This window comes from Strigops habroptila, chromosome 9, assembly GCF_004027225.2.
Source record: "Strigops habroptila isolate Jane chromosome 9, bStrHab1.2.pri, whole genome shotgun sequence".
NCBI classification, from domain to species: Eukaryota; Metazoa; Chordata; class Aves; order Psittaciformes; family Psittacidae; genus Strigops; species Strigops habroptila.
In genome coordinates, this window is record NC_044285.2 from 34,014,248 (window position 1) to 34,038,991 (window position 24,744).

At 40.8% G+C, this 24,744-nt stretch overlaps 1 protein-coding gene and 2 long non-coding RNA genes across 5 annotated transcripts; 2 read left to right on the forward strand and 1 right to left on the reverse strand.

The window, feature by feature from the left end:
• Positions 1-217: 217 nt before the first annotated feature.
• Positions 218-1,149, reverse strand: LOC115613078. The gene is made up of 2 exons (XR_003993266.1): positions 1,113-1,149; positions 218-358 (listed from the first exon to the last, which is right to left on the reverse strand). It is a non-coding gene; the product is annotated as an uncharacterized LOC115613078 (long non-coding RNA).
• Positions 1,150-1,901: 752 nt separating this feature from the next.
• On the forward strand, positions 1,902-22,431 carry LONRF3 (LON peptidase N-terminal domain and ring finger 3). 3 transcript variants are annotated; one of them, XM_030498112.1, is made up of 12 exons: positions 1,902-2,637; positions 3,651-3,769; positions 4,344-4,466; positions 6,627-6,782; positions 8,199-8,442; positions 9,124-9,214; positions 12,311-12,425; positions 12,848-12,969; positions 13,615-13,773; positions 14,809-14,971; positions 15,821-15,970; positions 16,697-22,431. In XM_030498112.1, the coding sequence occupies exons 1-12, from the start codon at positions 2,004-2,006 to the stop codon at positions 16,853-16,855; spliced, it is 2,235 nt and encodes a 744-aa protein (XP_030353972.1). In that variant the 5' UTR covers positions 1,902-2,003; the 3' UTR covers positions 16,856-22,431. The 3 variants fall into 3 exon arrangements, with proteins under 3 accessions (XP_030353972.1, XP_030353974.1, XP_030353973.1); XM_030498114.1 differs by lacking the exons at positions 15,821-15,970; positions 16,697-22,431 and adding an exon at positions 15,181-15,276 and having other exon boundaries at positions 1,987-2,637; XM_030498113.1 differs by lacking the exon at positions 6,627-6,782 and having other exon boundaries at positions 1,988-2,637.
• LOC115613079 lies at positions 13,780-14,777 on the forward strand. The gene is made up of 2 exons (XR_003993267.1): positions 13,780-13,884; positions 13,929-14,777. It is a non-coding gene; the product is annotated as an uncharacterized LOC115613079 (long non-coding RNA).
• Positions 22,432-24,744: the final 2,313 nt, after the last annotated feature.

The following is a 24,744-nucleotide window of genomic DNA, read 5'->3' on the forward strand; positions in this document are numbered from 1 at the left end:
TTAAGTGCTTCAGGAGTCCCACCTTCCTTTGAACTATCTGATGGCAGCTGAGCTATACTTTGGATTATTGTCTGATTTAAGCTATGGCGGGGAAAAAAAAAATACTACAACCAGTGGTTATTCTATTAACCTTTTTCTAACTAAAGGGCTTACCTGGGAATAATGGTGGGACGTTACACTTTTTCTTCTTTTTTTTTTTAAAAAAAAAAAGAAGATCCAAGAGCCCTAGAGACAGAGTGCAAACTTTTGGCAGGTGCAAATGTCTTGTTGTAGGTTTTAAAGACAATTATTGAGGGGTCTGATGGCTGGTTTCTGTTTCCAGGTATATACCTGACTTCTTGTATAAGGCCAAAGTTGCCTACACACGGACACATAAACATCACAAAATTAGCCCTCATTATTCTGGTGGGTGTTATTAAGAGTTAAGAGCCAGAATTTAACTGGCTTTATATTACTTTTCACTTCAAATCTAAGTTCATCTGAACTTTCTCAAGTATCCTCTCTAAACAAGGACTTACAAAAGTCATGTTTCTTCCTTCTCCTTTCTTCCATCTTCTATCCTGTCCATTCAAACCCCATGGGCAGGGCTTGTCCCTTACCTGCTTAGCTTACATAGACAAAGCTGGGGGGTCCAGACGCTTCTGTAAGTAAGAAATGGGAAATCAATTCATTCCTTCTCTTGTGTTCTGTGAGGAGGCCAATAGTATCAATAATAGCTATCCTCAGAAATATCAAATACTGCAGTGGATTTTAAGACAGTGTGAAAAGTGCTCTATGTTTTTAGAGTATTTGAAAACGTCTGTCTAGATATCATGGACATTTCTAGAAACCGTAACTGTGATCTACATAAAGCTGCAAACAAACAAAAATCAGACAACTTCTTCTAAAATAACTGCTTCTATTCTGTGGTAGCACAGGCGATTTTCTCCCTAATTTAGCACCAACAGTTACACAACTAGTGCAGACCTTTCATATAATCAAAGTCGGTGGGAAAGCACAGATTGAAGTGGACAACTCAGCCAGTCTTAAATAAACCAAACATACATCATAAGGCATATGCTTTTTATCTAGAACCTGGCAGGTATACCTATGCAATATGCCACACCACATACCCAGGTAAACACGACATTTTCTTTCTGATGTTCTCCTAGTCCTACAAGCATGAGTACCCGACATCAAAATAGCTTCATAACTACGTAGATTCGCTTCACGGGAGTGATTATCTGTGTCACTACAGCCTTTAAAATTCCAGTTCTAGCAGGAAACGGCATTCTTTTTTAACAAATCGCTTTGAACTGCTCCTTATTTTGCATTACCGTAGGTATCAAGCTGCCAAACTAGGGAGTGAACTGAGTTTCTCGTCGCGGTGTCGCCGTAAACCAACGGGTCAAACCTAACTTTCCAGCTCGGTGTGGCCGGGCTGCCCAGCGGGAAGCGGTTCCCATCGGGGTGTCTTCACCTGCAGCACGGCCCTGCCCAACCCAACGGCGCCCGCCGGGAAACCCGGGCTGCCGGGGAGGAGGGACTGTGCCTGACACCTACCGGAGCGGACGGCGCCGGGGCGGAGCCGCTCCCGCACCCGACGGGGCTCACCCCGGCCCGGCGCGGCCTCAGCCTCTCGCAGGGCGCCCGCGCTGACAGGACGACCCCTCCCCGGGCCGGGCCCCGGCAGCGCGCCACGGGGGCGGCACCGGCTTCCCCTGCGGGCCCTCGGCCAGGGCTGCGGAGCCCGCTCCGGTGCCGGGGTGGCGGGCGGGCCCCTCGGCGGGGCAGAAGCGGGGCCGGGGCTGCTGTGGGCGCGTTACAAAACCGCCTGGTTTTGTAACAACCTGCGGGCGCTGCCCAATGAGCGCCGCTGCCCGGCGTCACGTGCCCGCCTTTATATAAGCGGCGGCGGCGCGGGGCGCTCCCGGCGCGGGGCGGCAGCAGCATGGGCCGGCGGGGCCGTGCCGCGCCCGCGCCCCCTCCGCGCCCCGCCGCCCCGCACCGCTAGAGCCGCCGCCATGGGCTCCCACCTGCCGCCGCAGCAGCGCCCGGAGCCGCCGCTGGTGCTGCAGCTGGCGGCCGGGGCTCTGCAGGCGCAGAACTTGGAGCTGTCGGGCGGCGGCCTGGGGCCCGAGTGGCAGGTGCTGCTGGGGCGCGCCGACGCGCTGGCGTTCGGCGGGCGGCTGCACGAAGCGCTGCCGCTGTACCAGCTGGCGTCCCGGCACCAGCAGCTGCGCGCCGAGCAGCTGGAGAAGCTGGTGGAGTGCCTGGCGCAGAGCGTCCGGATCAAAGAGGGGCTGCCCGCCGCCGGGAGCGGCCCCCCGCAGCCCCGCGAGTGGGACGTCTTCAGGTGCCGCAAATGCCAGGGCTTCCTCTTCGAGCCCGTTTCCTTGCCTTGCGGACACACGTTCTGCAAAAAGTGCCTGGAGAGGGACCGAGCGGCCGAATCCCGCTGCGTCCTGTGCAAGGAGGCGGAGGGCGGCGCGGCGCCCGGGCAGCTCCCGCGGGTCAATGTCATCCTCAGCAATCTGCTGGCCAAGTGGTTTCCCTGCCAAGTGAAGGCTTCGCAGCTCAGGCACGAAGGGAACCTCCTCTACAAGGAGAAGCAGCTGCAAGCCGCCCTGCAGAAGTACAACGAAGCGGTCAGCCTAGGTAACGGCACCCACAGCCCGGCGCCGGCCTCCGGGGGACGCGCTCCCCGGGAAAAGTTTCCTCCGGCCAGGGCCGCTCTCCCGCCGAGTCCCCGCCGTGCTGGGCCGGGTGCTGGGCGGGCGGGCGGCGGGGAGCCCAGGGGGAGCCCCGGCAGGAGCAGGGGCTTCCCGGCCCGCGGTGGAACTGGGTCAGGAGAGCAGTGGTTGCGTAAGCCGGAGCCCGCGGTCCGGCCGTTGTGTAACCGGCGGGGCCCGGGGGCAGCGGCCGCAGGGCACGGTGGGGTCCCGCCGCTCCGGGGGGTTCCGGCTGGGACGCGGTTCCCCGCGGCCGCCCATCCGCGGTGAACGGCCGCAGGGGCTGTGTGGGGAAAACTTCTGGTGCGATCGTTTTCACCTAGTTAAGGAAAGACAGCTACAACCCTGCGCATAGCGAGTAGAAATTAAAGGCGAGGTATTACCGGTAAGAGCTCGATTTAAATGTGTTCTGAAGGAGCGTACAGCCTTAATCCGGTACACACTGTGTCTTGATGCTACAACACACTGTGTGTGTAACCAGCAGATCGCTTCACCCACACTGTCATAGCGTTATCCCATTCTTATAGTTATCACTTGTTTTCCTGTGTTGAGCTTCGGCATGAAAAAATCCTCACGTATTACTTGAAAACTTTGGTGCTAAAAATTCTGAAACTCCTCCCTACAGCAGGACAGTGTTCCTCTTGGAATGTCTCCTGTGTGTTTCTATCAACCATCTGATCCTCAGTCAGAGCTGGTAATATATTGTGTGAGCGTCTCGTGGTTTATTTATGCAATGTTCCCTGCAGTTATATAAGGCATAGCTGACGTCTTGTCTGGAGTTACCCGAAGAGGTTTCCAGTTTTCATTTAGTACATAGTTATTAAAAAGAAAAAGTGTATTTTGTAGGTTTTTACAACTTGAAAGCACCAAAAAAGGAATAAAACTTATGTAACTGATTTTTAATTTACTTCCATCAACCCATTTTCCTATTTCTCACAGCTCCAAATGACCATTTGCTCTACAGCAACCGGTCCCAGATTAACTCGACTTTGAAAGCTTGTGAAGATGCGCTGCATGATGCAGAAACAGCATGCAGGCTCCAGCCATACTGGTTGAAAGTAAGTCCTGATGCCAGCTGTACTGTAAAACCTTGATTTGACCCTGCTAGATACCTGTTAGAATGGTCAGACAGCTGGATCTGAGTGAGGTTTTACATCCTGTCACTTTTTGGCTTCCTGTGGCTTGCAAGCATTCAGCTGTGATACTCTTGAACTTCTGGGGTGCAGGAAGAGAGTGATAATCCTGGAGGATGAGCTGAGCCTATTGTCTTTGACGTGCATGAATCTCAAGTTCATGAATCCTCTCGAAAAATTCCATGCTGTGCTTACATCATTCTATAAGGATGTGATGATTAATTTAGGAGATTAATGTAGGGGAAGTAGATTTCTCCAAGATCAGTTTTGCTCAAGTGCTCTGAGAAGCATGCTTAAGAGTTAGAGAATATCCCAGTTCTGCCTGTAAGAGTTAAAACCCCAGGCACTGGTGGTGTCTAGGTATAAGAGATGTTTATAGTGATTCCCCTGCCTAACCTTTTCTTCTCTGGAAAGATCTTTTGTAACTTCACCTTGGTTTTATTGCACATTCTCATGACAAAAGAACAAAAGGTGCAACTATGGATGTGTTTCATTGCAGGGTCACCTAAGGAAAGGACAAGCATTAGCTAATCTGGGGAAAACAGAAGAAGCTTTAAGAGAGTTTCTATTCTGCCTTGCTCTAGATACTGGGAACAAGACTGCCAAGTCTGAGGCACAAAAGGTGAGTTCCCTGAATCGTCCGGAGCTGTGTTACTGTTTTCAGTGATATTTCATAAAGGAGGACAAATTTTTTTCGTCTCTTTTCCCCTCCCTCTCATTACTGCAAAGAGCTGTATGGAGACATGTATCCAGACTGTACAGATTTGAGTTGTGTTTGCTTGAAGATAGGGAGGTAGCAAGAAAATATACTCAGCAGGCACTGTGTGGAAACAGTTACTCATGGTGTTAGCAAGTTGCCAAGTTTGAAGTAAAACTGATTTTGTTAATAACTGCCACCCACAGGCTGTTGTGGTTCTCTAGAGTCGAATTTTTAATCTGTTTCCTAGTGTGGCCATGTCTCACCCGTGGCAGAGTGCAGCAGAGGAGGGGTTGCTGTGGAATGTTGTATCAGGCCATTGACTGGCAGAATGCAACACGCAGCACCCTTCAAACTCCACTTGGGAGCAGCAGCTCTCTTCCTACTGCCAGTCGTACTGCACCCAGGATCAGTGTGTGAGGGAGGCATGAAAGGAAGCAGTCAACAAGAGCTATTTTAAGATAGTTTTTAAAGATTGCTAATAATTAATGCTAAATAAGCAACAAAATGGGTCTGCAGTGAGGTTTTTTTACAGTAGCACCCTAAAATGTGGTGTGTGGATTCTCCAGCAGCTTTTGTGAAGACTGCTCAGTTTTGCATGCCCCTCAAATCTCTGACTTCCTGTGAATCAGTGTTTTGATGTTTGGCCATTTTTTGTTGTTGTTGTTGTTGTCATAGCTAAAAGCCTCAGCGTCACAGGGATAGTTTATGGTAATAAAAATGTAATAGTTCTATTTTTTCTTTTATGGCAATGCATTCAGGCTTTTCTCCATCACTGGTGGGATAGAAACTTTGAGGGTTCTGTGTGCTGCAATACATAAAGCTTTCTAAAAGCACAGTAGAATTCTTACAGTAAAGCACCGTTTATGAAGGAAACAGAGTATAGCCTGGATGGCTGTCATACAATCAAATTTTTATCTCATTTTTGCATATGGTTGAGATTTCCATCTCCTGCGAAGTCTTTGTCACTGATATTTGGGGGTTTTGTTTGGTTGGTTTTTTTCCTTGTGGGTTCCGTGCAGTCTTTCACTGTCATTGTGTCATGGTTTGTTCTCACAGTCACGCTGGGAGAGTTCCTGTGCACTAGAGCTAAAAGAGCAGGAACAAATGAATGTGTTTCTAATTTCTGACTCCAAATAGCCTTATCTAAGACACCTCACTTCTGAGCAGTGGGGTTCTGAGGAAAAACTAGGCTTTTTATGACTGAAAGAATTACTTGTGCACTCATCGGACACAGAGTTCATCCATGATTCTACCGGGTCACTTCCAAGGCCATTTGCATAACAATGACATGCTACATTTTACCAAATTCTTGGTGTGCAGCTGTGATGTTCTGCTGGTATTAACTGTCCATGTTAGTTTTGACACAGTGTGATCCTGTGGAATCCTTTTTGAGTTTAAAAAGATATCTTTGCTGTCATGTGGCTTCCTGAGGAATCAGCAGGATCACCTCAGTATGTTGAAATTAGTTTGGGGAGTTAGAATGGAGTGAATCTTCCATTCAGCACTGCTTCTTTCTTTAAATAATCATCTGATAAGCTATGCCATGCAACTGGCTACAAGCTGCTACTCAAAACAAACTCACTTATTTTCTGATAGCAAATGAAGAAGTAGCATTTCCTGCTGGCTACATTTTCTTGTATTCTCACATAGCTGCATTTTATAATATCGGAGATGTTTACTTCACTGAACTTGGATTAAGCCTTTGAGATGAGTGCTCTCTCTACTAATGAACTCCAGTGAAAGCTTCTGAGGTGCAGCAAAAAACATGTTTAAGATGGATGTTAGTAATTTCTGGTGAGCTCTGACCTGCAGGACAAAGAGGACAAAGGCATGTGTGTGTCACATCACAGAGAATGGTTAATAACTTTATGGGCTTATTTAATTCTGAAAATGTCTTTTGCTGTCTGTTCAGCCTATATTGCATTAGCTGTTGCACTTTTTGTTCTTATCCTCATCTAAAGGGCTCTTTAAATGGTTTTAACAAAATCAAGGATGCTTCTTTCAGCTCTTCCCTTACTTGCTTTTTCATTTGAGGTTGCAAGGAAGGAACTAAGCAGTGAAGTATTCTGTTTTATATCACAGCTTCTACTTAGTTTGTTTTCACTCATCCCGGGAAATGCTCAGGAACACTTACCCGATATCCTGCAGCTGTTGTCACATCACTCTAGATTAAAGGGGAATCTCCTAAATTCAGTGGGATCTGGAGGCACCAGCCATAACCTACAGAGGTTGCTCAAGGTAAAGACCAAGTCTGATGTGTGGTTCTTAATTCGTGTGTGTTTTATGTTCACATTGGGAAGCCTTCTCTCCTTTTCACCTATGGGAGACAGGAGGATACATTTTCTCAGATTTTTACTGAGTTTCAGAAGATACAAAAAAGTGTTGACTTACTGAAGTCTCTTTATCTGACTTCTTTTTCTTTAATAGAAGTCCTCTGGTGTTGTACTGATAAATTTTATGCCAGAATTGAGTGGGTTCTAGTCCTGTAATTGTCTTTAGCTCTTCCAAGTAGTTGGTAGTGGGAAAGGCCTCTGAAGATTGGATTGAGATACCCTCCAAAGCTGTGAAATGCTAAAATCTGGGGTTTCAGCTTGAACTGTAACGGATGTTGTCAGTGACAAAACCATTCTGCATTCAGATTCTGTACACTGCTTAGAGGTTATTCTAGAGCCATATAAGATATATTAGCTGCTCTGTAAGTTTGGTTTCACAGCCCTAGTTTTGTAAATGGCTGTAGAGGTTGACATCCATGGGTTTGTAAGGACCACTTTTGCTTCACTGACTCCTGAACTTTGAGGATAGGTTTTGCATATACTGTATATGTGGGAGAAAACTTCACTAGTCCTCACAAACAAAAATGGTAGGTTTTGAGCAGCCTTGTTGAGACTGATAAGAACACTCAGTGACTTTGCCTTGTGGAAAGTCTATTAGGATATTCTGACAAGAAATCCTTTTGTATGACCCTTTAATGAAGTCATTTGAGCGACAGGTCACTCATCTTTCTGCCTGTTACACGTTGCCACAGCTCCTGATCACTATCCACAGTATCTACTTTCAGGTTCATCTGGGGAGTTGATGTGACAAGCTGATAGGGGATGTCCTGTATAATGGCTGCTCCAGGTTGTTCTGTAGCCGTAACAGGATGAAGTCTGATCATTTTAGCCTTTGCAAAATAAATCTGTCTTTCTAAAGGAAGCTCTGTGCATTTTTTCTGTTACAAATTTTGTGTGTTTATACTGCTTCCTTGAAATAAACTCACATTGTTTTGGTTGTTTTGATAGTTGATACCATCATTATGATATAAGCAATATGCATTTTCCCATAGGTTAAGTGATAACAATATATTTAGCCCAAGATCTGGCCACATTTCTGCCTGAATCAAGTTTCATGACCAAGCTATAAAGCCATACATAAGGGCTGAAAATATTTGGTGCCATGGTGGGGCTGGGATGGGTGGGGAGGGCAAATAGTTTGCTTTTTTTTTTTCCCTCCCCATTAAAAGCAGGCCCTGACAACAATTCTCAAACTGTTGCTTCTTGACCTACAAAGTCCTTCCTGGTGATCTGTAATGTTAGAGACTTGTAATAGGTTTGGGGTTTTTTCCTTACCAAGTTGTAGTAAGATTAGTCTAATGTCAGACCTCTCTTCACACAGGTAAATGTGGAACAGAAAAAGGGTTTTTCCATTCAAGAGGAACCAAACGTAACTACTTCTGGTAGTTTGAGGAAATCTATACAAATTACAGAGAGCAAAAAGGACTGCTCAGAGGAGGAGAACAAACTCGCCTCCATGCCAGAATCTACCTTTCTCATTTCTGACAAGTGCAGCCTCCTGAAAAGGAAGTGCTGCTCAGAGGAGATGCGAAATGCTGAGCTCCCCTGCAAAGTGATGAAGAAAGGTATGTTTGATTACTTACAGGGTAAGTTTTATGGCATGCAATTGGTAGAAATTTTGCTTTTACACAAATTAGAGGAAAAGGGTCCAAATTACACTTTGGCTTGTATATTTTCTTTTTAGTCTAACCAGGGCATCATGGGAAAACTTTGTGTGCAATAAAACCAAAAAATAGTCTAAAAGGGGGTAAGAAGTTTGGGTCAAGTGCTTGTTCATCAGCAGAGATCTGAATCTTTTAAGGAATATCAGTGTCACATGTGGTCTTTTAGCACTTTCTGGATCACTGAAAAAAGTTCGCTTAAAAGCACAAATTGTTTGTTCATGATATCTGGCCTTGTTTTCATGCTGTAGGATATATTTACAATGGTATGACAGAAGAATTTGTCTCACTTCCAACACCAATAAAAAAATGTTTTGACATTAATTGTTAATGCAAGGCTAAATTCAGCCCTCTGTAAGTGAGTATAATGTCACCAAAATTAAGGGGAGGTATGCTGATTTGTGCCAAGGCTGAATTTGATGCTTTGCATAGAAATTATTGTAATGATGCTTAATGGTTCAGTAACTTGCAAGTATATACAATACACATTTAAATATTGGATGCTGCTTGTGGATACACAGAATACTACTGTGTTTACCATAGTTCTGTTCAGTTACACTATAATATGTTTTTTGTTATTGATAGATACAGTTGATACTAAGGGAAGTAGTACCGGACAACATACTCCGTTTGAATTTGTGGATCCATCAGATTTGGACTGCTCCCTGTGTATGAGGTATCCGTTGTTTTCTCATAGATGTCTTTAGCTTTTAAGCTGTATCTCTTTCCCTTTTATGACCTAGAGATTTTCTAGTTTACTTAGTAGTTATCTTTCCCTCTGTCATGAAATTAGTTTTTATTATAATTGCTACTCCAGTGATGCATTTCTAGACCTGTTCATCAACACTGTTGTTGAACAGGAACTTCTTGATCTCTTCTAAGCTAGTGATTGTTTAGGAAAAGGCATGTGAGGGTTAAGCGTGTTAGTGAAGGTCTCTGAAAGATTTCCTCTCACCACTTACATGTGGCCACCCACTGACACACATAGTGCACAAAAACACAGTTTGTCCTCTGGAATCTGTACAGCCTTGTATGATGTTATATAAAGCACAAAATAGCTGAAGAGACCACATCCAATGAATATTCCACGTTTGCATGTAAAATACTATGTTGCTGCCATTGCAATAGGAGAATTTTGCAAGCAAACAAGAGCGTGTTTTTCCTCTATTACTTAAGAGATGTGCTCCTTTGTTTACCAAGGCCATTGCTCCATTTGCTTCATGATCTCTTCTTCTAGTCAACAGTCATTCTTGAGGACAGCAATGACCTGATAAAACCAGCAGGACTTGTCAACTACATCTCTTTTACTACCTGTTTGTAAAACATATTTTAACTTTGGCAAATATATGTGTGGGGTTTTGTTAACTTACTTGGAAACACTGGGAAGGTGTTTCACAGGGGTCTTGACCTCTGCAGTGAGTGTTGCTTAGGTTTGTAGTTTTCATTACCCAGATTTATCAATAATGCATGTTTGGGTTAGTTTTGCACTATATTTTAAATTCTTAATAGCAGATAGCCTCTTCATGGATTTATTTCTGAAGGCCTGTGCCTTGAGAAATCTGGATTTGCTTGGTTGGTTGTTAATATGCAGGGGGAGGGGGACATCTTCCATTTATTTCAGACAAATTGAAACAACTATTGTGTTGTTTGATTTGCTTCTGCTTGGAATAAATTGGCTCTGCCCCATCTCCCTCTGCCTACAGCTGAAAAGTGCTCCAAAAGTTTATACAGCTGTCAAAATACTTGATACTGCTAAGAGCAAAACTTTCCTTTAACAGAAAGCCACACAATTAGTCTTAGCTGATTTAATGAGTCTGCATGTTTATGATCATTGTGTCAACAAAGCATTTTTCAGATGTTGTTTTAAATAAAATTAATTAGCCCTACTTCTTCATCCTCTATGTTAAAGCAGAAACAGCCAGACTACAATGCATTTGTAAAGGAGTTAGGGAATTGGCAATCCTTGAGCTTACAATATAGAGGATGGCAATGCTGATCTTGTAATTGCAATCACAAATACAGACCTTGCATCTAGGAGGATGTTAGCTTTGTAACATCGCTGCAATAATGAAGGCTTGTGCTAAGGCAAGTGTCACAAGATCTTTTCCTTGCTATTAATGCAGATTGATTATAATTATTTCCTGCTGTGTTCTTCAGAAGTATTTTGGGGATTTGGATCCTAAGATACTTTGGACTAATTACCTAGTAACCTACTGACCTATTCACAATTAACTGCAGGAGCTGTTACTAACCTATTTGTCTGACAGTGGCTAAAATGTTATTGATCTACATTTGCTCCAGCAGCAAGCAGAAGATAAAAAGTAATAGTCAAAGCAATGCACTAGTGGAAAAATGAAGGAGCATTACTCAGCAGGAGTGATTATTTAGTTTCTGCTATTACAACAGCTTAAAATGATGTCATGAGAAATCCTGGTGTATGGTGTTTCTTTCTGCAAGTCATGAGGCTTGGTCCAGGTCCCCTTAGAGTCATTAGGAAAAAGCTGCTGCTGGCTTTTGTGAGAGCTAGAGCACAATCACACATTTCAACAGGACTTGCTTGTCTTCATGCTAACATTTCAGATCGAGTAAGTGACTGCTAAGTAACATATGCAAACCAGTGCTTACTGAAACATATTGTAGAATTCAGTATTTTACATAGTTGGTAGCAATAAGGTAGCCTTGGTGCAGTGAGGTTTCCCTTCATAAAACAATTACTAAGGATTTTCAATTATACAGTCAAATTGCAATATAAACTGGCTATGGCAATCTTGTTAGGAGCCAGTTATGTCCTTAAATACACTCATCTTAAAGATGTTAATAAATGTGAAATTCTAAATATGTAAACCCACATGTGTAACAGGACTCTGTACTATTTTGATAAACTGTAATATTTTACAGTAAACTTATAAATTCACTTAAATTAAAATTAGACTAATATTTGAGACCTTAAAAGACAGTATGTTGTAAAATACAGAATATGCCGAACAACCTATTTCCTAGTTTCAAACATTTTCTATTAAAAAAGTCCTATTATTTGCATCTCTTTAAGGTACTTACTGACAAGGAAACACCACATTCAATTAGCACATAAACATAATAAGTAAAAAACCCTTATATGAAGATAAGTGTCATAGAGGTGTACTTGAAATAGGTAAAGATTAGATACCATGATACATCGAAGACCTGGTCTTATATATTTAAATCCTTTTCTAGATGAAACATGAGCCTAGTATCACTGATGTTCCAGAAAAGCAGTTGTTTTGAAGGTTAAAACCTGTCTATTCCAACGAAACTGCTTTCCAAGTCCACATTAGAGTTGGCAATAATAGTTTATTGCAATCACTTATGTGGGCTATTACTGCAAATAGCTACTTTTTACTTAGCTCTACACATATGAGTAATCACATGATTTCCACAGTAATAGTTGTGCAAGTATTGCTCAATTTCATTAGAAAAAGTCAGATGGTCCAACTTCTGCTTCTATTTATCGCTCACATAAAGGAAAATTAAATTCTGGCTTGTTGGAAGCTAATGACAATATTCTCTCTCGCATTCACTGAAATCAGAGTTCATGGGCTGCCTTTCACATCAGGTAGCAATAAGAAAGTCTAAGCTGAGTAAATTCAAGAGTTGGTTGAAGAAATAAAAAGCAAGGAACAACTTTATCCCTGGAGTAACTAAATTAGAGAATGAATACAGCTTTTTTGGTAGCAGCTGCTTCTTTGTTTTGGTACACGATATTGTTGTCTTGTTTTTGGATTTTCCAATCCAGGCTTTTCTATGAACCTGTCACTACACCTTGTGGACACACCTTCTGTCTCAAATGTCTTGAGAGATGCCTAGATCACAACCCAAAATGTCCCCTGTGCAAGGAGGGGCTCTCAGAGGTAATGATGCTTGGATTTTTCTCAGCATAAATTCAAGGGTGACAGGATAGGATCAATGACACTTTCAGAAACCTTTGATATTTCCCAAGTCAAAAGAAATATTACGTAAGAAGAATGTGACTTTAAATGCTCTTATTATTTACAAAGCATGGATAGTCTCCCCTGCTCAAGCCTTAGGGCCAGACCTGTTCTTAGAAAATCTGTAGGTGATTTTACTTCCCAAATTTCCCCCAAAAATGCCCATAACATAGGGAATAGTTCAATAAACAAGTCTTCAGTAGCAGTGCAAGCTTAAAAGATCATTTTGATTTGCTATAGACATAAGAAAATGGAGCTAACAGATGACTACCTTGTGCATAGACACCATACACTTTGAGATGCCAGACATTATCTCTAACTGCTTGTGTGTGTGTTTTCTGCAGTGCTTGGCTATGAGGAAATACTGTAAAACAGTACTAATGGAGGAGTTAATAGCCAGATATCTTCCAGAGGAACTCACTGAAAGGAGAAAGATTTATGAAGAGGAAATAGCAGAGCTTTCCAAGTATGTAATCCATTTATGTAAATTCCAATCTCTAGTACTACTGCTGTTAACTGGTGAGTGGCTCCTGCTGCTGTAGAACACAAGTTAGGATGCTGACAAAGGAGCTTCTTTCTTGGTATTATGTCCTTTCAAAAAGGACAAGAGTCCAGGTGAAACTGTGCTTTGAGTTACCATAAAAACTGAGCCTGTGCTGAACAATAAAGGGGAGAAGAAATCCAGAAGTAAACTAAGCATAAAGCAATGTGGTTGCTTTCAGTGGCCTCCACAAAAGCCACAGAGTGAGACAATAAGTGTAAGTCTCACAGGCTGGGGGTTGGAATGTACTAGGCAGGGAAGAAATGGGATTAAGGAAAATACAGTAAACAAAAGTAATAATACAGATGCATTAATTCTCTCACTAGCAAAACCAGAAAGCATAAATAAAACTCTTCTGCTAGTAAGTGGTATATCACTTTCCATAATATCTACTTGATTAACGGGAAAAGTAATTTTAGTTTTTACTTACTCCATTAAGAATTTTATTCTAAAGATGTTTTAATCTCTATTTAAAGATATCATTTTAAAGTATATGTTATTGCATAAAATGTATTTTATACCTCATCAGCAGTTTGGCAAATGTTGTATCTGATTTGTCCTTTCTTACAGCCTAAACAAGAATGTTCCCATATTTGTCTGCACAATGGCTTATCCCACAGTCCCATGCCCTTTGCACATCTTTGAGCCATGTTATCGCCTGATGATTCGAAGGTGCATGGAGACTGGCACCAAACAGTTTGGGATGTGCATCAGTGACCCTGTAAAAGGGTGAGTGAGCCGCATGCTCGGACTGTGTAATGTACCCCACTTAGTGTGGAGCAAGTCTCTTTTGAGAGGTGCAGAAAAGTCCATGGCTGTAATATATGCGATAGTTTTCCAGTAGAGAAAGCTTCTTCCTAATCATGCCAGTGAGAGACACTGAGAAGACTGAAGTTTCTCTCTGGAGCACTTAGATTCTGACTAATGTGACTGCCCAATTTGCTTGTAACACACATAGCTAGTGCGTATTATACAAAGTTGAGCTGCAGATCTCTTGTAATACATGAAAAGGAAGTGTGTTTTCTACTGTTTTGAAATCTGTTGGATGCTTTGGCACAAGAAATCAAATTGAAAGGGCATTAAGGTGTTTGGTGGGGTTAGTTTTGTCTTTTTTAAATTATGAAAAGAACAGCTAAGCTATCGGGATACATTTACATCCTCACTGTTCTGAATATAGTAGAGGCTGCAGAGGTACAACAGGAGCTTCATAAGGACCGGCTGAGCATTTACATTGGGCCATTTACAGTCAGTCTTAAGTAATTTGATCTTAATGTCCGTCTCGGCTTTCCTCCCTTATGGTGTATACCTACAGGGTACGTATATGCTGTAAAAAGTTTGAGGTACACAAAACACACCTGCAAAGTAAAATCTGCTGAAATTGTGAGAGAATGGTTTTCTTTATAGGTTTTTATAGTCCTTCCACAATTCTAATATTCTGAATAGCACTTGTTCTTCACAAATTGAACATATCAGGATTATGGAGACAGTGTGTTTAAGCTGTGTAACTTTCAGATTTATAAGATGTTCCCTGTATTCCACAACATGCAGTTAGTGTTAATCAGATTAGACAGCATGAATCTTCCTGATAGTTTTGAAAACAATTGTGGAATAATTTGAACTGCAGCAGGTCAGTACTAGGAACAATAGAAATGAGCTGACACTGGTAAATACCTTTGTGGTAGGGACTGGCTGTATGGCAGTTCTGTGGAGCTAAGGGTGGAGAGAATAAGACTTGTTTACTTGCTTTTGTTCTGATTTCAATAGGTTTGCAGACTATGGCTGCATTCTGGAGATAAGAAATGTGGAATTCTTTGCTGATGGTCGCTCTGTTGTAGACAGCATTGGCAAAAGGAGATTTAAGGTGATACAGCACAGCCAGCGTGATGGCTATAACACAGCTGATATCGAGTACATCGAGGATCAAAAGGTAAATTAAGAAATATTTCAGTTAAACAACTGTATTACATGTGAAATTCTAAGCACATGTTTCCAGTGAGTTCTTTCTTTTGTAGAACAGTTTCTAGTAAAACAAATTTCTGGTATTTACTAGCTGCTTATGGTTAAATATGGGAAACATAAGAGTTACCACAAGCATGCACGCACGCTGCCCATATACTGAGAGTGTTTTTCCTAGAGGTTTTTAGCAGAAAACAAAATTGCATGAATCCAGGATGAGACTTTACCTCTCTCCTAGACATAACAGCTGTGGTTTATAAGGGGATGGGGGAGAACTCACCTCTATTTGCATGGAAGCTGGTTAGAAAACTCTCATTCATATAAGAAGGAGCAGCATTGGGTCCACTACACCTTCAAAATTATTCACATTAATTGTTACTTAAAAAAATTAATGTAGGCAGTGAAAGTATTCTGGGTGAAGTATGAGCTTTAGTATACAATGGGAAGATAAAATGTCTACTCTGAGGAGCTGCTAAGATTAAAAAACCAAAGCTTTGTATAATCTTCTGTGTACTATGATGTTTATGTAAAGTGTTTTTTCACATAGCAATCAAGAAAGTGCTTGTTCTGCAAATGGGTACCTTTGGTTTAGACTATAGGGTAAGAAATTGAAGGATTTGATGGCGGGGAAGTGGGGAGGAAGCAGAATGGAGGACACCACACTAGCTATGTGGATCCATCCCAGAACTCTCTTGGAATTATTTTTCTTTCTTTTCCTTTCCCCTACCCACCCCAGAAATTCCTAAAAATCAGTGTTGTGCCTTCCCCAACATGCAGACTGAACCTACAGTAACCTTCCTCCTCTCTTTACTTATTTCAGGTGCAAGGACAAGAGTATGCTGCATTACTTGTTCTCCATGATTCTGTCTATGATCAGGCATATATGTGGTTTAACTCCCTCAAGCAAGCACTCAAAAGTCGAATTCTCAGTCATTTTGGTCCAATGCCAGCTAAGGATCCTGACCCACAGGTACCCAGAATCAGTGGCTTATGTAACTTTTAGAGACAGAAATAGCAGGGATATCCGATAAGCTGGGAGGCATTGTGTTTTAAGATGAAAATATGAATAGTTTTCATTTATCCTGCATAAGCTAAGTATCTGTGGTATGTTGCCATGCACCAGTGGTGCCACAGTTGTGAACAAAATGCTCATATTTAATGTTGGTAACTTCCCGAGACTACGGACCTGACTGTATTAATTCCAGGAGACTTAAATGCCTTTTTGCCTACTCTATTTCCCCAATTACATGACTGAGAGAAAATAGGCAAGAAGAAACTTTGTTCAAGGACTGCAAATAGTAGGGATCCTAAATAACAGATTATAAGAGAAAGTGAATATGCAGTAGTACTGTAAAGTGTGAAGAAAGGAGGCAGGAATCCCAAGGAACTGGGTCAATAATAACATGGCAACAAAATACATTAAAAAACTCCTAGAAGGCCTAACCTATGAACTATTGCTAGAAATAGAAATGCATCTAGCTTCTGTCTTCATCCTATTTTTAGGAAAGGTGCAACTTGGTTGTAATTTGATTCAAGCCAACCTGTAATCACAGGCCTTTAGGTTGTCAAAGAAATTATCTGTTTGCTAGATTGCTGTCAAAATACTGTGTTTTCCAAGTTAAACCAAGACCTTACCATGTCTATGCATCCTTTTATTTTTTTTTTTTTTTAAACCCCCCCCTTCCTCCCCCTCCAGGCTAATCCTAACGGGCCAGCGTGGTGCTGGTGGGTCCTAGCTGTCCTTCCACTTGAGAACAGAGCTCAGCTCCCTTTCCTTGCCATGAAATCCCTCAAAGACCGCTTGAATGGCATCAGACGTGTCCTTACATTCATGTCTCGTACAAGATCACGGTGATGGTGAGAAGGAGAGCTGTGAAGTCTCCCACAGTTCTTGACTGTAGACTGTCTCTTGTAACTTCATCTAACTGCAATAATGTCTTACAGATTTGAGTGTCAGGATGTTTCAAGCCTCAGTTTGAAAGGAAATGCATTCTAAAGAGCAAGGGATGTTTATGGATACTTCAATAGTTTCCATTTGGAACTCTGAGATGATTACTCAATCACTGCACTGCTAAATTAATAACAAATGTGATAGAACAAAAAGTGATTTTGTTTGCCATAAACCTTTTAAAAAGCTTAAGGGGTTTTTATTTATTTTATTTTTTTTTTTTTAGTGGATAAAGGATAAACTGTGCAGTTTAATGTGAAGCAGAAATAATAATGTTAATGCATTATTTCAGTGAACTGCAAAGTCTTTTATTCCGAATGGTTCAGGTTTTATATAACATTGTGTAAAATAATGTTCACAACTTCCGTTTGATAATTTATTTTTGCAACATGATTTTTTTGTTTCAAAATGTATATTATTTATGTGTTCATTCTCTAAAGGAAAGTGAGCTGCTCTATTTATTTATAGTGTTTTTACCCTGTATGTATGACTGGGGCAAAATGATGATTCTAGCAGTACATAAGCAACTGCTTTGATAATTTTTCAGATATTTGTGTTCAAATAATGAATGTTTTTCTACATATCCCCAGTTCTCCTGTAGCTTAAGAAGAATTTTTTTCCCTTGAAACAGCCTGCCATGAAGTCTTTGAATAGCCAGATTATGTCTGAGATATTTCAGGCACAGTTGTTGGATCTTGATCCTATGCCTGCCAATGGGTTCCTAGTATCACAAAACAGTCAAGCACATGCTTAACCTTAGGCATGAGTATTCAAGTGCTTGAGAAAATTCAAGTCTTGATCAGTTGATGTCAGTGGGGATTTGCCATAGTGGTTACAGAAGGATCTATCCCTGATTTTTCACAGAACAGAGAATAACTTGGAGTTAAATTTATGTCTGAATTCTCTCTTGAAGAATGGATAATGGCTACAAGCAGCTGCAAAGAAAGAGCCACAATATATGAGAAGTGGCTTCTACTAAAGAAAACTGGAAATTATTGGTATCATTTCACTGTAGGTTACTACATAGATTTTTTTTTTTTTTTTTTTAATTTTTTTTAATTTTTCTTTCCCCCCAACTCTTGTTGCTGTTAACATCACTTTTATTTCTTACAATTGTTTGGTGGGATTTGGCTTTGGAGTGTGTATATGTGGTGGGTGGAGGGAGTTATTTTGAACTGTAGGACTCAGAGGGCAGTTTTTGTCACATGAGAAGGAATATGTTGTAATAAATGCTATTTATTTCACCCCAATCTTCAGGCTTCTGTTAGCTTCAAATCTCTACCCAGCCGCTGCATTTCTCTTAAGAGATTGGGCAGTGTTGCTAATAATTAACTCTCAAGGAAAACAAGTGAATTATAGCAAGAAGTAATCGCACTAAAAAGAAGGTAAAAATAGAGCAGAAATGAGAACAGGAAGTATCCTGGCTTTGATTTTTATTCTGTTTTAAATCAATAGTTCATATACTTGTTTCGCTGCTTTTATTGCTTTCAGTCTACCACTTTCTGGGACTGATTTTGCCTCCATCTGACTTTTCATTTCTCACTGATTTCAGTGTGAGCAGAACTGGGCCTTTTATTCTAAGCTGCTGTTTTCCTTTTCAGTGGCAAAAATAGACTGAATTGAGAATGTTGTGGAATGCTACAAATTTCTTTATTTTTACCCAGGAGAGCACTCTTTGCCATTCCATGCCTTTATGAAAAAATGCAGTAGAATTTAATGTCAAGCACATCATCAGAAATATTTATTAAAGTAATTTCCATACTGTTAAGTTTTCATAAAACTACCTTTGTTCCCCCTATTCTATAGAACTTTTCAACAAGGGTACCAAAGAAAGGCATGGAAGACAAACATGTTTCAACCTTGTGATGCAAATGGAATACATATCCTGTGTTTGCATTGAGCTACTCTAGAAAAGCTACAACTTATTTCCATACTCCTAGACTGCTGCACTTCTTCCATAGGTGGTACTTTACAAGCTTCTCTGTAAATAATGTATAGAAATACATACAGGTATTTTTGAGGTTCAACAAGGCAAAATGCCAGGTCCTGCATTTGCGCTACAACAACCCCACAGTGCTCCAGCCTTGGGGAAGAGTGGCTGCAAAGCTGCGCAGGGAAAAGGACCTGGGGGTGCTGACTGACAGAGCTGAACATGATGCAACTTGTGCTCAGGCAGCCAAGAAGGCCAACAGCATCCCGGCCTGTATCAGCAATAGTGTGGCCAGCAGGACTGGGGCAGTGATCATCCCCCTATACTCGGCACTGGTGAGGCTGCACCTCAAATCCTGTGTTTGGTTCTGGGCTCCTCACTACAAGAGAGACATTGAGGTGCTGGAGCGGGTCCAGAGAAGGGCAACAATGCTGTGAAGGGCCTGGAGCACAAGTGTGATGAGGAACGGCTGAGGGACCTGGTGGGCTTTAGTCTGGAGGAAGGAAGGCTCAGGGGAGACCTTATCACTCAACAAGTAACAGTGATAGGACAAGAGGAAACGGCCTCAAGCTGCACCAGGGGATGTTTAGACTGGATATTAGGAACAAATTCTTCACTGAGAGGGTGTTCAGATATTGGAACAGGCTGCCTAGGGCAGTGGTATGGAATCGCTGTCCCTGGAAGTGTTCAAAAATGGTGTAGATGAGGCCCTTAGTGACATGGTTTAGTGGTGGACTTGGCAGTGCTGGGGTAAAGGTTGGACCTCATGATCTTAAAGGTCTTTTCCAAGCTAGTTGATTCCACGATTCTACATGTTCTGAACAAAAACAAGTGTATGGTGGCTGACACCTACTATGGCATTTGTCTTCATAAGTCAATAACAAAGTGATTTCTACTTGTTTGGAAGTAAAGCTGCATTAAATGCAATTCTTCGTTAAAACATTATGTATTATTGCATAACATAGGGGGCCCACATTGCTCCCATAGGAAAAAGCTTTTTGTTACTCATATCTGTGAGAAAAGGAGTTTAGATATCTATTTTAAACTGTTTTCTCACTGATGTCATTGTTCTTTTCCTCTGCATGTTACATCATCTACATACTTATATTCTGCCTATTTTGTTAATTTAGAAATTTGCATGGAAAGAATCCTTGATTTTAAAAGTGAGTATTGTCTCTTCTATTAGCTTTCACTAAAAATGCCAGAATTTCCTAAGCAGAAACTCGTGTACATGCCCAGTATCATAAATGCCCAGTGCATCGGTTGCAACCTGGAAACACTGGACCTACTACATGTAATGCATACAGTTGATCTGCATATGCACAACAAATCAAACACATCAAGAAAGTTCATCTGTACCTGTTCAGTAGGATTCTATCTGGGACTGCTCTATGGCCACACATCTTGGATTAATGGCTAAAGTCTGCAAATTCCATCAGAAAGAAATAACCAGATTTGCTAGAGAACACAAACCTGTCTAGGGAAAGCTGGACAATGAATAGCCTTAGCCTTCAGTGAGTTGAGACAAAGATTCACTAATGAGGTTTAAAACCCCAAAAAAATCTAGTTATGCCACAGTATTGCTGATTTTTTCAGTTGTATTAATCAGTACATAGATGTAAATTACAACATTGATTATAGGTATGAATAAACAGCTAAACAGATTTAAAAGTACCTTCACTTACAGAAACAGCATTGATCAGATAAAATACTAATTGGGGGAGTATTTTATTTAAGCTTCTCACATTTTTTTGAGCTACCAAACCCAGGCCTAGACCTAGTCTTGCTCATCTGTTAAAAAAAAAATCATGACAAACTTGCGTTTCTTGTGTGAGCAGAAGTATTGATCAATCTTTGTTGTGAGGGTGTAATGCACTGGCTTCTTGGAAAGGAGTTTTGTAGTTTTTAATAATGAAATGATAAAATGGTGTGATAGGCCATTATCAGTCTAAGTCTTAAAGAGATATTCTGGTCTTACTTGTAGAAGATCCTCTTACTTTTTCTTAATTTTAAGCGCTGATATCTTCCACTACCTTATAGCAATAAGAGATGCCAGCTGTCATACGGAATGGCTGACCTATGCCTTGGCTTATCCTTCTGTCCTGTATGACTGCTTACTAATGGAACACCTAAACCATGGATTTCTTAATCCAAAAAACCCCCTACAAACAAAACATGGATTTGGATGTAGCAGGTCTGGCTTAATCTGTACTGTAGAGAAAGAGCTTTAAAATTTTTGGTTTAGATGGTCTTTTCATAGAATCATAGAATCCCAGGTTGGAAGGGACCTCAAGGATCATCTGATCCAACCTTTCTTGGCAAAAGCGTGGTCTAAGATAAGATGTCCCAGCCCCCTGTCCAGCCAAATCTTAAAGGTACCCCATGTTGGGGAATCTGCCTGGGGAGATTCCCAGGGAACTGCCCTGGGGAGATAATTCCAATAGCTGATTCTTCTCATTGTGAAAATTTTTCCTCTTACTGATTTCCACTTGGTGCTGAAGTTTTACGGGCATTTAAATTAATGAGAGACAGGAGTTATTTAAATGCAGTGTTTAGGAGTGGAGAATATGTTCACAAACTCTTATTAAAAAAAAAGTGTAAAGTAACTACAGGATTTTTGTGCATAAAACCCCATGAGGGGTAGTGCCCCCCATTCCCCCAAGTCCTACACCAGATGAACTCAGTCACTCCTTTCAACCCCTGCTTAGTTCTCATTTAATTTGTCAGCTTCACGACCTAATTTGTAACTGGTGCAGCACATAGTTTAGCATAGCTACAGAAAAATGGTAGTTTCAGCAAAGTCACTCTTTTGAGACACTTTGCTAAATAAATAGCACCTGGGTACAAGAAACTAATATGCTTAGGATTAAAATGGTGGATAATAAAAACAACGATTACATTGACTTACTCATCCAGGTATCATGTGAAGTGCTTACTAATGTTGGAGTTTCATAAGGTCTAAAGTAACCCTCACATAGAAGTGCCTGTATTCTGTTATTGCCATTCTTGAGCTTTGTAATAGAATCATAGCCATATATTTTATAAATATAAACATATGCACCTTTAAATCTTTACATTCAATTTGCAGAACAAAGGTTTACAGAGCAGAAGTGTAGCAAAACCAATGTAATAGCTTCTATAATTCCCTGGTGAGGAACGGGAGAAGTACAAAAATGAGGAGCAAAAGACTATCTGTGTAAGATGTCTTAATTTGGAACCATATACTTGTCCAACTTAATTCCATCAAGCTATGTGGTTACAAGAGTGCCAGAAATATATCTATCAAGCCATTTTAAATAAAAAGTTTTGTGGACTTGTATATTCCATTTGTTTGTAAAACATCCTTTTGTGCACTGTAATGAACTTGAAATGAAACTTAAGTTATACTCTCATATCACTGAACAGAGTACTGTTCAGCTACCTCTACATAAGGTTGAAGTAATGTTTTTTTCCAAATTTGTTCACATTGTCATATAAACTATATTTTAAAAAAAATCATAGTCCAAAGAACCTGTATGTGTTTGTAGATGTACCTATAACTATGTTGTACCAACAAAGTCTGTGTGGAGAGTTGTTTGCTAATTAAAATTTTTGTGTTCTTTGCTCTTTGGCTCGCATAACAGAACGGCAGCGCTGAACAAATTATACGTGAGCTGATTTTTTTTTTTTTAGGTGTGTTAGATAAAGGAAGAAAGAACAAATCCTAGGTACTGCAGTCACACGCAACACTTGATGTGAGGGAACCAAACCCTAGAAATGAAGCTGTCTAAACCGTGTAGTTTGCAAAGGACATCAAGTGCTTTTTATTTCCTCTTTACTGTAGTAAAGTAAGAATAATGGGAACTGAAGAGGGCCTGGGTGCAAGCACTGCCTTGCACTCTCTGGGCTTTGGTACCTCTCGGGCACTGCTGTTTGCTTTACAGGTTTCAGCGATTTAAAACTATAACCTTCTCATTTATTCTTGCCTCAATTCAGGCAAGACTGAATCTTAGCCACATTTAAGCTGCATCTGTGAGGTGATGAAAGGACTATTTTCAGTGAAGCCCCCTTAACAGGAAGCTCTGTAGGATTTTCAAAGTCCTTAACTTTATAGAAAAAGCTAGAGAATAGTTTTATTCATAAACGGAATACTGAGAGGAGTGACTCCTATTCTACTAAAAATATGTAAGAGTTGCCAACATTTTTAAAAGTTACATATGTACCGGCTGCTCCTTCTGCCTTGTCATTTAAGCAAGATGTGGCATGCTTGTGACTTGCTGCCTGAGTCCCCACCACCTCTGATAGCAGAGATTGGCTTGCTGGTCTCTTATGTAAGCTTGTTCAGGCCCTGTATTTATTTTAGAATCCAGGGCACAGGATAAGACTGTATATAGTAAGCCAACAACTAATTATGTCAAGACTGCTGTTTTCTGTAACAAAATACATTTGCATCCGAGTAGAGGAAGTGTTTTGGTTGAAGTACTTTTCCATCAGGAAATAGTAAATAGTCAAAACTGAAGCCCTGCTTGGGAACATGTTGCTTTAAACTATTCCTTTTCAGTCATTACTTTAGTTTTGAAAGCTTTAAGAATGGTTATAAAAAGTGATGGTTAGGTGCAGTATAAAGCAGAGAAAATTTAAACCACATAGAGGATAACAAATTATTTCCCAACTACTTGCTCACTGTGTTCTCATTTTATAATAGTGTACCTACACAGATTTATTCAAATGATATTTGAAATATTCTAAAGTCATCTACACTTACATAATGCTTCATATTCAAATGATCATCTAAAACTGCTAATAATCTCTATCATGTAGAGCAGTTCAAGGGAAACTACTTATTCCAGTCAGCCTTTACTTCCCAGTATAGTTCCCTGACATGAGAACCTGCACTGACTTCACTGGGACTCGCTTCAGGACTCTGTCCCACTGAGCAAAGGGAAGGCCATGCCACATGACCTGCCACAGCTTTGAGGATTTTGTCATTCAGCTGCAATATGCTTTTTATTCTGCAAATGAGATGCCACAAAACTCTAGAACATCTCTTAATGTTCTGTGGTTCTCTATAACTGAATGAAAGGTATTGCAACATTTTTATCTTCAAAAGATGTAGCTGGCTTGTTGATTTAACAGTTATTTAGCCTCTGCTATAGGAGTCATGGATCAACTGGACTCTAATCCATTATACTTACAAGCAATAACGATGCAAGGTATACTAGCCATCATCCTCTTGGCCACATGTACAGATGAAGGAAGAATAGAAACTGCATTATTAAACTATTGCCGGGCTGGGCTTGGGGTTTTTAAAATGTATTTCTAATTTTCAAACAGATTTTTATGAGCAGTCACTAATACCAAGTTCTCCAAAAACTACAAAATAGAACAAGAGATTAAGTCATGCTTACTAGTAAACAGTAACATCATCAGGCCTTCTTTACCGGAAAAGTTATGGTTTTAAGTAATCAGATAAACTGTATATTGATACAAAAAATTGATATTCAGAGGCTACCTGAAAAACAGAGCACTGACATAAAGAGCAAGATTTGCTATGAAGACTAGCCTGCTGCCGCCACATACTGAACAGTTTACCTCTTATGATAGGACGGCTTTCAAGTTGTTAAAGCACAAAAATTACTGGCTGAAAGAATCTATATAATGAAAGCCTGCACAGGCTGTCAATACCAGTTTTATGCCAGTTTAACATCTTTTGTTTCAGTAGAGCTGCTCTTGATTTATAATGCCATAACTGAAAGGAGAATTAAGCTATTTATGTAAGTGACTTTCTTTATATAACTGACTTATGCTGTATTATGCGATGGAAAAGAAAACCAAGCACATGCTTTTTTTGTGTTTTCTATGAGCTACAGAAAGATTTTGCAAAAGT